Genomic DNA, 17,049 nt, shown 5'->3' on the forward strand with positions numbered 1-17,049 from the left:
TCCGAGATCTCAATATGCGAATGCGCCGCCTCCGGTGGCAATTTTCCTGGAGGCCCCTGCATTGCAGTAATGGAAGTGCGGGGGCTATGGGCTTTCACAAAATGTCAGCGGAGCCCCCGCACCACCAAACCTGCGCACCAGCCAGGGAGTCAGATCCTCGCCGGACCACAAAACACCTCCTGTGAACCCGCTCCACCAGCGCTGCTGATCCCCCCAGTAAGCTGAATTCAGACTGTAAGACGGACGCATTAATTTTTTTGCCCTATTTTCCTTCTTAAAATTTGTGGTGTGTCTTATGATCCGGTGCATCTTATAGTCTAAAAAGTACAGTAATACTTGAGCAATGCTGTGTGTACTATAAGAGATCACAGGTTAAAGTCCCTTATGTGGACTTAGAACAAAAAAATGAGAAATAGAAAGTTTTTTAAAATATATATACAAAAACATAAAAATTCAAATCACTCTTTTATTTTAAAAATAAAGATACGTAAAAAAATAAAAAAAAATATGTTTGTTATTGCAGCGTCCGGAATAGTCCAGTCTCTCAAAATCTAAAAAAAAAAATTTGGCCAATCTGTAAACTCTATAAAAAATTCGCCAGGATTTTGAATTTTCAGTCATTCAAACAGCGCAAAAATACAATAACAAGTGATCAAAATCTCCCCACGCAAAAAAAGCAATTGACGGAACAATAAAAAATATGCATGAATCTCAGAAAATATGGCACAAACCAATTTTTTATTTTTACAATATTCGATTTTACTTAAGCAACTGAAACAGTAAACTAAACAGCAACTAAAAACTACAAGTTTAGAATCAAAACAAAAAAAAATCGGATTTATACCACATGGTAACCGAAAATAAAGCGATCCAGTAATATTAAAACAAGTAATTTTATTAATAAATATTAAAAAGGTGAAATAACACGCCCCCGGGAAAAAGCCAGTGGGAAACGCGCATTGGGGTGGAGGAGGTCACGTCACATTGAGTCACCAATGCCCTATCACTTGAGGTAAATATCCCTTTTTTGGCTGCTTTAATGTTATCATTACACCTGCTATTTGAAAGCACATCTATTTATATGGCCATTCTACTTTTATTTATAGCTTTGTGGGTTATTGGTTTACATCTTTGGCTATGAGAGATATGATATAGGTAGGATTCTACTACTAGAGATTTTGTATCATTGAGTACTTATTATTAATCTTATGATATCCTGCATTAATTGTATAAGTGATTATTTCATGTAGCCTCATTTATTATATTTATTGTGTTTTGGGCTAACATATATACAATTTTGGTGACTGTGAATATTTTTAGTGGCTCCAGTGCCTCCTACTGGACATTTCTGTTATTTCACCTTTTTAATATTGATTAATAAAATTACTTGTTTTACTATTACTGGATCGCTTTATTTTCAGTTACCATATGGTATAAATCTGATTTTTGGTTTTGAGTTCATGTCTTTAAGTGCCAGTTTTTTTATTCTTTTGTATTGGGACATTATTGATTTAAAAGTTTAGAATCAACATAATTGCAGTGACCTGTAAAATCTTGTTGTCGGCACATTTTTATCATGCAATTAACTCTGTAAAAAAAGAACAAAAAACGCAGCATTGCATTCTGTCACCATTACACCTCACTTCGATTTTTTATGCCATTTTCCCTAACGCTATATAAACTCTATCTGATAAAATGAATGTTGTCAGTAAAATCTGCAACTTGTTCTGCAAAACACAAACTCCTACAAGTCTGTGATGACGGAGAAATAAAAAAGTTATGGAGATTTGAAAATTTGAAAAAAAAAATGAAAACTGTGTCCTTATGGGGTTAAATCTGAAAACGCTAAGTTTCCATTATCTAAGAATTAAATGATATTATTACGTTTGATCTGTTATCCTTAACTCATTTTCACGTTTGATTATACATTTTATACTTTATTTTCTGGACATAATCATGGGGGCAGCCATATTATATGAGCTGCTGCTTTTCCTGCTAACAGCATTCAGAGCTGTGCTCCACAGCAGACACATGGATGTGGGAAAGTGTGATCTCGAGAGGACGTGTGGGCATGCTCTGTGTCCTGTGCAGAGATCACTGTGCAGGGAGGAGGGGAGCTGTTGTCAGTGAAGGATCCTACGTTATCGTCCTCCAACTTTATAACAAACGTGTTATGCTGCATTACATTGTAATCCTTCCTGTGTTGATAATGAGGCTGATGAGTAGTGATGTGTCGTTCGCGAACGATCCGACACAAAGAGCCGGCTCCCTGCTTTGAACGATGGCAGCTGACACCCCAGTGAGAGCCACTAAAATCCCTGAATGGCTGTCACTGGGCGTAAAATCCCATTGTTCAGCAGATGTAACCCTGCCCACCCGAACAAAACTCCGCTCACCCAGCAATTTAATTGGTTCCTAGAAAGTGGGTGGGGTTTATGCAGCAGGTGGGCAGGGTTTCAGACGCCTGAACACGTATCCAATAGGGATCCATTTAGGATCCAAAAAGAGCCGGACTTCCCATCACTACTTGCTGAGAAGTGATATCTGTGGAAAAAGTATCGTGGGGTTCAGTGGCTTCAGGAAACACCTGAAGATTTCAGGAAGCTCCTGTGGTAAATATATTTTATGTCATAGAAGATCAGAAAAATGTTTACCGTAAAATGTAGTCTAAAAACAGGTAATTGTCTGATGCTACTTTCTCTCTAAGTTATAATCCTCACCGAGCTATAGAAAGGCAGTCCACGGAAATGGCCAAAATACACAGATAATGCGGCATGAAGGGGCTCGGAGAAGGCGGCAGTGAAGGTGTGTAAGTGTCTGATGGGGTCACACAGCTCATAAAAGGACAACTGCCCGGCCTCATAATCCAGACATATCCTGACTCTATCACTGGAGATCTTGTCAGGTAACTGGATCTCATTCCTGTCATGTATCACTGAATAGTGATCATTAAATCTCCCCAAACTCCAGGACTTGTTATTATATCCAATCAGTGACTGCTGCCCCCTCCTGTCTATACTGGGGTAACACATCCCCACCCTCCAACACCCTGATCTTCTGCTCTCCACATCCCAGTAATGTCGTCCTGAGGTAAATCCCCTCCTGCTCATCACCTGATAATCCTGGAATCTCTCTGCTGTTTCTGGACGATTCTGTTTCTCTCGTGTCCAGGTCGCAGTTTTCAGGTCGTCTGATATATGGAGATTATTAGCAGCTGTGGTTACATCCAGTAATATGTCTGCAGGACCCTCCACATAGATCCCGCGCCTTATACCTGATATTACGTCACATAATGTGTGTAATGTGTGTGAGATCACAGCCACATCCAGGTCACCTCCATCATGGGGCTGTTTATCATGTCCCCCTGTGTCCTCATCACCTCCCTCCTCCTCAGGATCACACAAGTCACCGGTGTCTGGTTCCTGTAGGACAGTCAGTGGATCCGCCATGTTACACAGCTCCTCTATGTGTCTCATCTTCCTGGACAGCTCGTCCTTCTTTATTTCCAGCTGACGGATCAGAGCAGACAGTGACAGTGACTCTTCCTTTTCCTGCCTGGAGATCTCACTCAGAACCTTCTTCTCCAGGTCGTCCACCCGTCTCCTGATGTCTGTACACAGAGCAGTGACTCTCTCGGCTTCTCCAGCTGCTTGTTCTTGAGCTTTTCTCCTGCACTCCTCCAGACTCCGGACTCTTTCCTCAGTCTCCTTTCTCTTTGTGATTAGTTTCTGGAGAACATTTCTTAGTTTTTGCTTTTTTTTATTAGAGGCCTCATCCAGTGACTCCATTTTATGTCCATTATGTTCCCCAATCAAACTGCAGGACACACAGATACAAGCAGCGTCCTCCGTGCAGTAATATTCCAGGATCTTCTTATGGACAGAACATTTCCTCTTCTCCAGATTAGTGCTGGGATCAGATAAGACGTGTTCTGCTGATTTGCTGTGAGCTCTCAGGTGTTTATCACACAGAGAAGCCTCACAGTGTAGACAGGATCTAACAGCAGGTACCGGAGAGTCCACACAGTAAGTGCAGCAGATCCCGGTGATCTCCTCTTGTTCTTGCTGAGTAATCAGGAAACGTTCTGCGACATTATGGAGATTTATGTTCCTCATCAGTGTAGGCCGCACCTGAAACTCTTCTCTGCATTCAGGACAGGAATAAACTCCAGACTCGTCCTGTGTATCCAGCACACGACCAATACAGACCCGGCAGAAGTTGTGTCCACATCTCAGTATTGCAGGATCATGAAAAACAGATAAACAGATGGAGCAGAGCAGCTCGTCTCTCAGATCAGCAGACGCCATGGCTGACGGAAGAAGGAAGAAATGAAACTGAAAGTGTCTATTACTCAATACTTAGCAATGTTGTAGTTACACCCATTCACTTAACTCATTAAAGGGAACCTGGCACCTGCATTCCCATGTGAGAGCATCATGCTGTAGGGGCAAAAACCCTGAGTCCAGCAATTTATCACTTCCTTTACTGGGTCCTGCATTTTGGCAGGCACTGCACTGGTCAAGGAGGGTGCCTTTGACTGCAGTGCTGCCCCCTCCCCTTTCCCCCATGGCCCACCCACTTGAGTAGTTGGGGTGTGGATTTTATAGGTATGGGGCCAATAGGATCAGGAAGGGGCTAGCACAGCCCCTTCCTGTGGGTATAAAATACAGGAGCACTGCCAGTCCCCTCTCTTCCCCCGGATATTTTAGGGTCCTGGAGGTGCTTGTGTCAAGCACTGTCTGGAGGGAGATATGGCAGACCCTCTCATTGAGGCCCTGCGTTTGTGGGTGAAGCAAGAGGGCGAGCCCTGGTTACAGACCTTAGGTGGCTCAGCGCTCATCTTGCCACCTCACATGTACCTGCTTCTCTGCTCCTGCCCGGCCCTGTCTCTGCTCACTTGCCGGCTGATCTGGCTGCTGCGTCGCTGCATCAGGTACAGCCGGCAGCGGTGGGTCAGCAAGGAGGCAGGCGGTCCGCCCGGTGATCTCGCCCTCCTGCATGACTTCGGGACACTTCACCGGCGGCTGCCGAAGTCTCTCATCGGCGCGGAGGAAGTCCCCGCCCCCTAACTTCCTGCCCTGCGGTCAGACGCACGAGGCAGCAGCTGCACAGAGGAGCAATTTGCTCTGGCTAGTTGAGGCGCCGTCTCAGTTCCCCAGGCCCCACACTCAGCCACCACCGGTGCCCAGTAACACCGCGGTTACCCGGAGGCAGTCAGGCCCGCCTTTGTGTTATACCAACCCTAGCAGTTCGGCGGGGCCCACCATGGGGAGCAGGCAGAGTACATCATCATCATCATCAGTTGAGGAGCCGATCACTGCACAGCCAGGTTTGACCCCGGATGGTGCTCAGAATAATGTGTCCCGTATGCAGGCGCAGGCTAACATTGCAGGTGCGTCTCAGCGCCCACCGCCCCCTGATGAGAGTTTTACTCCGCATAATGTGGGGCTTGCCTCATCCCCGCATTTATGTTGCATAGCCCAAACACAAGGGCATTCTGACCATATTTTGGCTCCTGTTACTGCGGGAGCTGTCACAAGCAGGGAAGCCTCAGTGGCTCCCGCCCCGGATGATCATTCTCATAGGAGAAGGCAGGACAGGCGTAGACGCCACAGATTCTCCTACTGCTCATCCCCCAGACCCGCCGCGGGCATCACACACCAGAGCGGCGCCATAAGAAATCCAAACATTCAGGCCATAGGGCCTCATCCCATAGACGCCTTCAATCTCGGTCCTCGAGGCGTGGCTCTCCATCTTCATTGTCAGAGGTGTCCAGCACGTCTGAGAGCCCCGAGCATGGTCACGGCCCTCCTGAATGCAGGGAGTCGAGGGCTCAATCAAGGACTTCCAGCCTGGTTGAGCCAAGCGCACCTCCCGAGGCTACAAATCAAAGCATCAATTTCCAGGCGGCTTATTCTGGAGCTGGAGTTCCTCCATCAATGGGAGTCCCTCCTCCAGCAGCGGATTTGGGTGAGTGTTCCTTGTCAGGTTTTCAAAATGTGGACAATGCTGCTATTATCTCGGCACTGAGGGCGCTGGTCGGGCAATTGTCTGCCCCAACTGGTACAGTGAAGGAGGGTAATAGAGTCGATTCCTCGCTAGCGGGGGTACATAAGGACGCCATATTTTGCGGGGTGAGTGCTCTAGGGTCACATATAGACGAGGATACAAAAAATACAATTTGGAACAATGATTATATTGAAATTTGGGCGTTTATTTCAGTTGATCAACACACAGTTGACAAGGAAAGGAGACCTGCTGAGAGGTTTTCGGATAGAGTACGCCATAAAGTGGCAAAAACCATGAACAACTGGTTGCAGGCTTTTGCTGTTTTGGGTTGTATTATGGGGCAGAGGCATCTGAACCGTTGCTCGGAATTGTATATATACCAAGATATGATTTACAATTCATACAAGGCGCATGGAGGGTCCGCTTGGTGGCGTTACGACAAAGAATTCAGGAGGCGACTGGCTTTACACCCGGAAATAGGTTGAGTGTAAAAGCGACTGAGGTTTTGTTGCGCCTTATGATGACACAAAAGCAATAACCCTTCTTTCCAGCAGCAACTACTGGACAAAGCTCGACAGGCCCGAATTCAGTGGTCGTATGCAGACCCGGCGCCTGTTGGTTGTTTAATGAGGGACACTGTCGATTTTACGGCCTCTGCAAATTAAAACATGAATGCTCGGCACGTGGAGGTTCCCACCCAGCAGCCATGTGTCCCCGTCCAGTTGGAAAGCTGCCAGTCAAGCCGCAGCAAACTGAGCGGAAGGGCACCGGTGAGCGTGGTCGCGATGGGACCGTGGTTAGACCTGTACCCTAACAAGGAGGCAGCTGGTCAATTGCGTTTTGCGTTTCAGTGTCCTATGCATCGTTTGATAGGGCGGTTGCATTGGTCAGAGAGGCGGGTGAAGGGGCCTGGTTGGCTAAATCTGACACTGATTCGGCCTTTTGCTTGTTACCAGTGCATCCTGATTGCTTTCATATTTTGGGTTGTCAGGTGGAGGGTGAGAATTACTATGACATGTGCCTCCCCATGGGATGTTCCATCTCATGTTATTATTTTGAACTTTTCTGCTCCTTCCTGGAGTGGGTGGTGAGAAGGGAATCTGGAAGCAGATCCGTTACTCACTACTTGGATGATTTCCTTTTTATTGGTACTAATAACGCGGATTTATGTTTTAGATTGCTTACGACGTTCACGTCAGTTGCACAGAAATTTGGCGTGCCTCTGTCACCAGAGAAGACCATTGGCCCTGTTCAGAATTTGTCGTTTTTAGGCATTGAAATTTATACAGTAGAAATGGTCTATCGATTACCCAGCGAAAAGATTCAAAAATTGATTTTGTTGATTGAAGGTTTCATGGCGGTTCGGAAGGTTACCCTTTTACAGATGCAATCTTTGTTGGGCTTGTTGGTTTTTGCTAGTAGAGTCATGCCAGTAGGCATGGTTTTTTCAAGGTGGCTGTTGTTGGCTATCAAAGGTATGTCTAGCCCACACCACAGGGTGCGGATTACAAGGGCCATGAAGGCGGATTTGGAGGTGTGGTTGTCCTTTTTGCAATCATTTAACGGCCACACTTGTTTCCTATTGCCTCATTGTACAACTAGACTTGAAATTTTTTACTGCAGGGGACGCTGTCACCGGGTTTATTGCAATTTTCGGGAATCGATGGTGTCAGGATTCTTGGCCAGAGTTTTGGTGCCAATCGGGTTGGTGCCACGACAGGACCTTGTGTGAGATTTTCCCTATTGTCATCTCGGTTGAACTGTGGGGTGAATTTTTGTGCAACCATGAAATTCATTTGCAGACGGATAACTTGGGTGTATCATGTTGTATCAACCACATGTCATCAAAGTCTTTGCCGGTGTTGAGCCTGCTGCGGAGATTGACATTGTTATGTCTGAAGTTCAATATTTGGCTTTGGGCTCAGTTAGTTCAGGAGCTCGATAACTCGATGTTTAATTCTTTCATCCATTCTGATTAGCAGGTTTTCACAGATACTTTTCCCAATGCCCCCCCAGTGGGGTTCTTTTGCCCGCCGCTTCTGTGGGATGTGGTCGCGAGCAGCTGATGTCGCTTGTCCATTCTTCAGTGTCTCCGTCAACTTGGCAAGCATACGGTAAGGTCTGGGTTGAACAATAAGGGTTTGTCGGGCATGTCAGTACAGCAGCGTTTGTCGGGTTCGGCTTTTCATTTGTTAGGTTGGGCGGATGTTACTAAATCCTTTATTATTAGGCAGGCCATGAAAGGTTGGAGGAGGATTCAGCCTAGCAATGAGTGCAGGCGCCCCATTTCTCTAGTTTTATTTGGACGAATCATAGCCTTTACGGAAAATGTGTGCAGTTCTTCTTTTGAATCGGCCCTCATATCAGCGGCTTTTTGGTTGGCATTTTTTTGGGTTTTGAGGATCAGTGAATTGGTCCCGCGGTCGAAGTTTAGCTTGGGGTGTGGGTTATTATTTGAGGATGTAGTTTCCTTGGAAACAGCGGTTCGTGTTCGGATTTGAAAAATCAAAAACTGATCCATTGGGTCGGGGTACTTGGGTGTTGTTGCATGCTTCAAACTCTCCGATTTGTCCGGTCGCTTTACTTACGGCATATGCGGCTATTAGGCAAGGGGGCAGTTTTTTCTTAACTGATGCAGATTTTTCACCTTTAACTAGGTACCAATTTCAGGCCGTATTTTCTAAATGCTTAACGGTTGTGGGAGTTTCAGCTTGTGACTATGGTACTCATTCATTCCCCATTGGGGCTGCCACCGAGGCTGCTAAGGCAGGTTTGCCGGATGCTGAAGTACATAGGATAGGGAGGTGGCGATCAGCGTGCTTTGCGCGATATTTTCGGCCGGATTTGTTATACTAACACTTTATTTTATCCACAGATGCTGTTAGACCGACTGTCCGGTTGCTTGGACATTCGTATATGTTTTGGGCAGCTCAATGGGCCTAGTGTCGCCCAAGTGGGAGGCACCTGGGATTTCGGGAAGTGACCATGATGTGGCGGGGCATCAGGGGCTTGCAATGGCCGCAAGTCTTACCGGAAGTAGTGACCATCGCAAGAGGAGCCAGGGGGCCGGTAATATTGGTCTTACATGCGGGGGCAAATGACGTGTGTTCGTACAAGGTGGTGGAGCTCATAACCATGATGCAGGCGGATATTGAACATTTTCAAAGCTTTTTTCCGGAACTGGTGCTGCTCTGGTCCGAAATTGTTCCGAGGGTAGTGTGGCAAGGAACCAGAGATGGAATGGCCGTCGAACACTCTAGGAGGACAATTAGCGCTCGCATTTCGAAGTTTGTGCGTGAGAGATTTGGAGTGGTCATCAGACACAGGCAATTGGAGGGCGATAATGCATCCCTATTAAGGCCAGATGGGGTGCATTTGAATGATATTGGGCTTGATATCTTATCTGGGCTTCAAGATGGGGTGGAGCAAGCATTGCTATTGATGGGTGGGGGTCTGAGTCCTGTTTGAGAACAGGATCCTCCGTGGCGGTGAAAGGATGAAAGGCACAAGGTTACGGCTCGCTGTCTGACTTGCCTGTGAATATTCAAAACGAAGAAAAAAGCCCAAATATGCTGAAAATAGAAAAAAAAAATTATTTAAATATACAAATACATGACATGGAGAAGGGAAGTTACACCTAGAGGCACATGTTGAAAAAAGACGCACCACAGATCAATGCTGTCATATTATATAACATAGGGGATAAAGGCGATGTATAGAATGAAAGTTAATACTAGCACAATAGGGTAAAAATGCACCAATCCCTGATGGAATCATATATCGCAGGATATATGTAAGAGGCCGCATGGACTATAAAGGGTAAATATAATTAATTACATCGTCCCTATTGTTGCGCCGTCCCTCTGAGGATAAATAGATATAGTGTGAAACCCACCGCATCCCAAATAGTAATGTAGAACAGAAATTACCTAATATGTTGGCAGGGGCAGGAGCTTGATCTGGGAGCGTCACCCCGACGCGTGTTTTGGCTGGGAAGCCTTTCTCATCAGGGATTGGTGCATTTTTACCCTATTGTGCTAGTATTAGCTTTCATTCTATACATCGCCTTTATCCCCTATGTTACAGTATATACTATGACAGCATTGATCTGTGGTGCGTCTTTTTTCAACATGTGCCTCTAGGTGTAACTTCCCTTCTCCATGTATTTGTATATTTAAATAAAAAAAAATTTCTATTTTCAGCATATTTGAGCTTTGATCGTATTTTTTCTTCGTTTTGAGTATAGTATATGCAATTTCCCTTTTATAGTCCTGTTTTCATCGGTAAATTTATATACCACCTTTTGGGTGGGTTTATGTGATGTATCTCACAAGACATTTATATTGCCTGTGAATATGCAGCAGGGCATTAGGTGGCGAGCGCATTTTAATAAAGTTAAGTGCCATTCAAATGGTTGTTAAAAAAGCATTTAATAAAAGCTGTGACCGACCTTCACCCATAATTTGGTATTTGAGTCTGTTTGGTAAGGTTCGTGGGGTTGGGGAAGTGCGCCAGTGGGGTTAGCTCTAGGTCGGCGCAGTCTTGATTAAAAACTGCTGTTTTCATCCCTTAAGGTATGTATACACGTTGCAGTTTTGCCTGCTGAATTTTTTGCACAGAATCTGCATCTCTTGGCAGAAATCGCAGATGATGATTTGATGTGGTTTTGATGCATTTTTTTATGCGGATTTGTATGCGTTTTTGAAAGCTAAATAAAGATGTTATTTAACAAAAAAAAAAATTTGTGATGCCATTTCTGTCCAACCTCCTCTTTTATATTTGTCCAACCCACACTCCATTACACACACAGATAGATGGTAATAGATAGATATGGGATAGATAGATAGATAGATAGATAGATAGATAGATAGATAGATAGATAGATAGATAATAGATAGAAAAAATCTGCATTAGGCCGGGGTCACACTTGAGAGAAACTCTCACGAGTCTCGCACATCAATACCCGGCACTGCCACCGGCACTCAGACCGGAGCGTTCAGCTGCATAGAAATACATGAAGCTGCATACTCTGGTCCTGAGTGCCGGCGGCAGTGCTGGGTATTGATGTGCGAGACTCGTACGAGTGTGTGGGCTGCCGCACAATTTTCAAGTCCAGAGAGGGAAAGCCAGTGACTGGGGCCAATGTTTATAGCCAGGGAAGGGGGTAATACCCATGGCCCCTTCCCAGGCTATGAATATCAGCCCACAGCTCTCTGAATAGCCTTTATTGGCTATTAAAATAGGGGGGCCCTCCAAAAATGACGTGTGGACCTCTATAATTAATAGCCAGAAAGGCTACGCAGACAGCTGCGGGCTGATATTCATAGCCTAGGAAGGGGCCATGGATACTGGGCCCCCCTGGCTACAAACACCAGCCCACAGCCGCCCCAGAAATGGCGCTTAGCCTCTCTCTTCCCACTGCCGTGCAGGGCCGCCATCAGGGCATTACAGCCCTTACAGGTGTATAGGGCCCGGTGATTAGGGGGCCCGGCTGAGCATGCTGGCCACCAAGTCTGCGATCGGGCCCCCCAACATTTTGTTCATGCTTCTTCGCTTCATCATTACCCACCCAGCCTGCCTGCGGGCCCCCCCCGTGCACCATGGTCCAGCACCGCCCCCTCGTGATGTCACATGCTGCGCTGCTCCACTTCCTCATTCTGGAGCAGAGCAGTGAGCACATGGGACGCAGGGAAGACTGTGGAGTCTGGAAGGCGGCAGGATGGAAGGCAGAGTCACGAGGTGATGGCGAGCGAGCAGGGACCAGGGTAAGTAGTCTGAATATACCCACTTCCAGCTCTGTAGCACCGCATACATCCTACTGTGGGCACTGCAGCTGCACTGCATTAACAAATGCCATTCACTCTGCAGCACAGAAATATGCTGTTATATTTAGTATGCCTCTCAAAAGCCATCCGTACAGAGCCTGAAGGGAGCACAAGGCATGATATGTATATGGCATCCATATATATCATACCACTCCACATTTTACAATGCCATAGACACATTATAAGCACAAATGAAATGTAGTACTTCAATCATCCCATATAGAAAACCATAGGCGACATCTTCATGCCAGTAGCTTACCTCCCCCAGCTGTGTCTGACAGCTGCTGTATGTCTGCACCTGCATGGAAGTATGTGACACTGAGACTAGATCCCGGCTACCAGTAGCTGGGACCTGTTGCTTGGAAGTGCATAAAAAATAGCAAGAAATGAGAAGGCTGCTAGGTAAGGACTGTACATACTAATCTACCTAAATCTGTCCCTGAGTGTTTTTCCTCCCACTTCTAATAAACCCAGGTCTCTTTCCTGCCTTTTTCTACAGCTGCTCTCTTGTATTCTGTTCAATGTGTTCTGTCTTCTCCTCCCTGTTATGAATGGGTCACTGAGGAGGAGAGCAGGCCCAGGCTAAGCCATAGAAAACCAGAGAGGTTGGTAACTAAGCAGATTGCAGACCCCTGAGCCTATCCACACAACTAGCAGTAGCCGTGGAGCGTACCTACGATGATCCTAGATGACACGGCACAGCCGGAGAGCTAACTAAGCCTAAAGCAAGAAAGGGGAAATCTAAACTGCCCCAGAGCAGACCCCAAAGGAATAGATAGCCCCCAAACATATACTGTCGGTGAGACAAGATGAAAACACAAACGCAGGCAGGAAAATAGACTGAGCAAATGATGGGGCCCATACTGACTAGACAGGACAGGAAATAAAAGACACTGTCTGCAATCACGCAAAAGACCCTGCAAAAAGTCCAACACGTCTGATGCACAAAAAAACACTGAAGTCGCACGACTTCGCCCCCACTATATCAGCACTCTGGTTGTAGAAAAATATATATATATATATCTTCTTGCACGGTTGAGAATCAAAAAGTAAAAGCAATGTTGAGGATAAAATAAATCTTGTTTTTAATTATTCATTTCAAAAAGTGATTACAAAAATGAAGAAAAGTAAGTTCATGACATGCAGTAATTATTTGAAGAGAAAACGAGCATTGTTCTTACATATAGTCTTGAGCAGCTGTCCGGGTGTTCGAGAGTCTCAAGGGATATGAGATCTCCTGAACAAGAGTTAGACCGGCTTTATATACTATTCTGACCTATAACCTACAACCACATATGGTGGCTTGCCACTATGTTCAGAAGTTCTTCCATATTAAGTGAACCGTAGTTATTTTAACAATATGTATACAGTTATTTATGCATTACCTTAGTCTGAGATATTTAAGCCTAAAGTCTGAGATCTTTAGAACCATTCATTATCTCTAAATAGTCACATTTTGACAGCTTTGACTATTTTGACCTATACATTTGACAAGAGAGACAGCTGTGTGAGCCAAGGAATCCAGAATAGCTCAGTCACACTCTAACCAGAGCCTCTGCTAGCTGGACTAGACTCTGTATATTTTTTTATTATAGAAATACTGATATTTTACAATCCCCCCTGATTATGATTTGAGAAATATCATAATCAATCCTAACTCATTCTCTCACCATTCGTATCACATTCATTCTTTATTCTGAAAACCTTGTATCAACATCTGCCCTGAATGTCATCTGAATTTTCAAACCTATTGTAAAAACAAAAATTAGATCAGAGAGTTATATTTTTTTTCGTTTTAACATCTCTCTTAAAATATCATCTTCCTTTTTCATTTCTATCTTTATATTCTTATAAATTCTCCTAATTTTACACATAATAATTATTTGATATATTATACACAGCAAAACTATGATAAATAAAATAACGATCGGATTAGACAATACATTTCCTGCTGCCATTTTCGCTGAAGACTGTGACCAACTAGTTACAGATTTTCCTAAATTTCTCCACCAAGATGAGCCTGACGTACTCGTCCATTCATGTTCAATATCATTTAGATTACCTTGTTCATGTCTAAATACAATTTCAGCTTCTTTTAATTGTTTTGTCAGCAGATTTAATAAACCCTTGTCTTTCTTTATTTCATTTGTCCACAAATCCCAAGGGAATTTATTGACTTGTGACAAATTGAACTGGATCGGAAGGATTTTCAAACGTCTTGAGCTTATTGACGTAATATTAATACTTCCTTCCTTCTTTGTGAGAGTTTTAACATTTCCCTCAATACAATATAAACCCATTGTCAGATTTTCGACATGTACACAAGATGAGAAGAATGCAGAAACTGCTTCTTTTCCTGACATGACTTGGAAACAAGTTTTGTTAGCGCTTACTGGTGTCACCAAGTCATGTATCGTGTGGACATTCTCAACTCTGGCATGACAAGAAGTATGATTATGGAAACATGAATGATAAATGACTTTATCCTGTCCAGGTAGACACATTACCTTGGAAACAAAATTTAAGCATGACGAAATGTCTAATTGTTCAATGTTTGTACCATCAAATGCAAAATCTGTGTACTGTAATTGATAATATAACAATTGTGTAGGGCTGACAGGAATTCCCAGAACACCTATAGGAACCAGGGTTTCTTCTCTTCCTGACACTGGAATCAGTGATGTTCCTACACAAATGTTCTGTTCACATCCTAACCACTTATTTACCCACAAATCTGTATGGTTTAACGCAAAGTTATATTCTATGGGCAAATTTCTTATTAGCCCTAAAGGGGTAATTCCACTTTGTAAGGCTTGTGCAATCATTTTCAGATTGGTGGAATATTCAATCTGAATTTCTAGACATGTTTTGGCCACTTGAGATTCCTGTTCACTTTCCATTAAAGCTAAAGTAGCATCCTGAAGATGTGATACAGAAGATCCCAATACAGTAGCAGTGTTCAAAACCATCTTTTCAAGGACTTGATTCAAACTTTTCTGAATCTTTACCCCTTTTCCTCCAATATACCCAATATTTTCCAGATCTGATTTAAGTGTATGAATGTCCATAGTGTTAATTAAACTTCCTACTGTTCCTAATCCCCCCAAAATACCTTCAAACACTCCCCTCTTACTTCTAACCTGTGTTGAAGTTCTTTTCCCAAACCATTGTTCTATTCCCATCTCCATGTTAGTGAGATGTGGTTGACACTGGGGATATCTAGAAGAGATTTTCCAGTTAGACATGTTAAAGGTCCATACCATGGTCAGAAACATTCCATCTCGTAACAGAGGTTTAGATTGGAACTGATTGATCTGAAAAGGAGTAGATGGTTGAAATCTTGTCTGTGTGCATACATTAGCTACTGCTGACCATATATTTACCTTTACATCTCTACATTGTTTGTAGTTATACTTCGTTAAAATGCAACATTGGTAAAGTCCAGAATCCTTAGGAGATGGATTATCTACAGAAAAAATAAAATCCTTATTTAACCATCTCACGTTACCGGATTGACCTCTGTGTATAACATTTGTTGGACCATTTGAAAAACTTCCAAAAAATGATTTATCTTTGGTCCATATTAACAAAGATTCTGAAGGTAGCTCTAACCTCGTGCTGCATTTTAGTAATAAAGGAGACATATTTTCTTGACTATATACTGCTTGTGGTGTAACCCTTACTTCTGGAGCTATAGTATTTGAAACTGTAAAAACTACAGATACCTGTACTTGTACTGGTTCTCTGGTTATCTGAAAATTCCATGTTTTTACCCAATCCTCGTCTCCTTCTGTAATAGAAAGAAATGAAGGATCTAAAACTTTCCCAAAAAGTTGTGTCTTTAACAAAGCATCTGTTTTGGATGTTTCAACTTTCCCTTTTGCGATCATATCATTTGTAATATCTCCTGACCACACAGCTCTCTCTTTACCTCTTATCTCTATATTCCAGAATAACACATCTGTAGGACTACATTCCCATGTGCCTGTCTTATTATTGTGTATATAATCTCCTTGTAACTGTGTGAACTTCGTCTTAGGTCCTGTGGCTGCATGTAATATTATGTCAGTGTCATGTATGAAGTGTAGCTCAATACAGCATTTTGCACCAAAACCCATGCAAATGTTTCCAGTAATATCTACTGAATCGTCCGGTATGTCCTCATCTATTAAGCTTTGTAGATTCGTTCCTCTTGGTTTCCTTGGATGTAAAGTTCCTTTGAAAAGTTCCTTCACTTCACTAGTATTTGTTCCATGGTGTGAAATATCTTCAGCGTAGATCACAGTTGAAACAGTACAAAACAGCAGAAATGTGATTCCCATCAGATAGTAGCTTTTCCTGGGAAATTTCTTTTTCTCCTGAAGGATTGGTGTTGAATCCCTTCCATCAAGGACGTGGAGTTTCATATTCCAGTTCTTATTGGAATCCATTTCTTCCTAAAAGAAATGCAGTATCATTATTTTGCAATATACAGTTTGCATTGATCAACATGTACCCACAATTTTTGTTGTCTGCGGGTATTTTTAACCACCTTAGATGCTCGTTGCACAAGTATCATCACTTGTCCCATGGTTTCGATAATTTCAAAGGGACCTTCCCAATTACTTTCCCAAGGTCCATTCTTCCTGAAAGTTTTAATCATCACTAGAGCCCCTTTCTTGAATTTGGATACATATGGTGGCTCCATTCTCTGCATTCTTGATGCAGCATGTGGAAGAATCGTTTTCAAATTTTCCTGTAACAATTGCAACCATTCGGACCTTGCAACAGCATCTTTTTGTGGTGTAGACAAAAATGGTTCATGAGGAAAAATCAATGGCATTTTTCTTCCTGTCATCAGTTCAAAAGGAGTAAACTGAGTTGTGGCAGAGGTTGTTCCTCTTACACTCAACAGTACAAAAGGTACTGCATCAACCCAAGTATTGCCTTTGTCCAATAACATCTTGGCAATTCTGGATTTTATTGTTCTATTCATCCTTTCCACAATACCAGCAGACTGTGGATGGTAGGGTACATGAAACTGTTGTCGTACCCCTAGAATAGCACAAACGGCTTGCATGATTTTTCCTGTAAAGTGACTTCCTCGATCAGAGGTGATCATTCTTGGGATCCCCCAAGTACAAAAGACATGATTAACTAATGCTCTAGCTGTAGACAAAGCATCATCTTTCCTGACAGGTAAAATTTCAACCCACTTAGAAAAAACATCTACCAC

General features: G+C 43.5%; 1 protein-coding gene across 1 annotated transcript; it reads right to left on the reverse strand.

Annotated features, from left to right (window-relative positions):
- Positions 1-719: 719 nt before the first annotated feature.
- Positions 720-4,307, reverse strand: LOC141083379 (E3 ubiquitin/ISG15 ligase TRIM25-like). The gene has a single exon (XM_073567598.1). The coding sequence runs from the start codon at positions 4,305-4,307 to the stop codon at positions 2,703-2,705; it is 1,605 nt and encodes a 534-aa protein (XP_073423699.1). The 3' UTR covers positions 720-2,702.
- Positions 4,308-17,049: the final 12,742 nt, after the last annotated feature.

This window comes from Dendrobates tinctorius, unplaced genomic scaffold (assembly GCF_039654945.1).
Source record: "Dendrobates tinctorius isolate UK_male_01 unplaced genomic scaffold, ASM3965494v1 ptg000020l, whole genome shotgun sequence".
NCBI classification, from domain to species: Eukaryota; Metazoa; Chordata; class Amphibia; order Anura; family Dendrobatidae; genus Dendrobates; species Dendrobates tinctorius.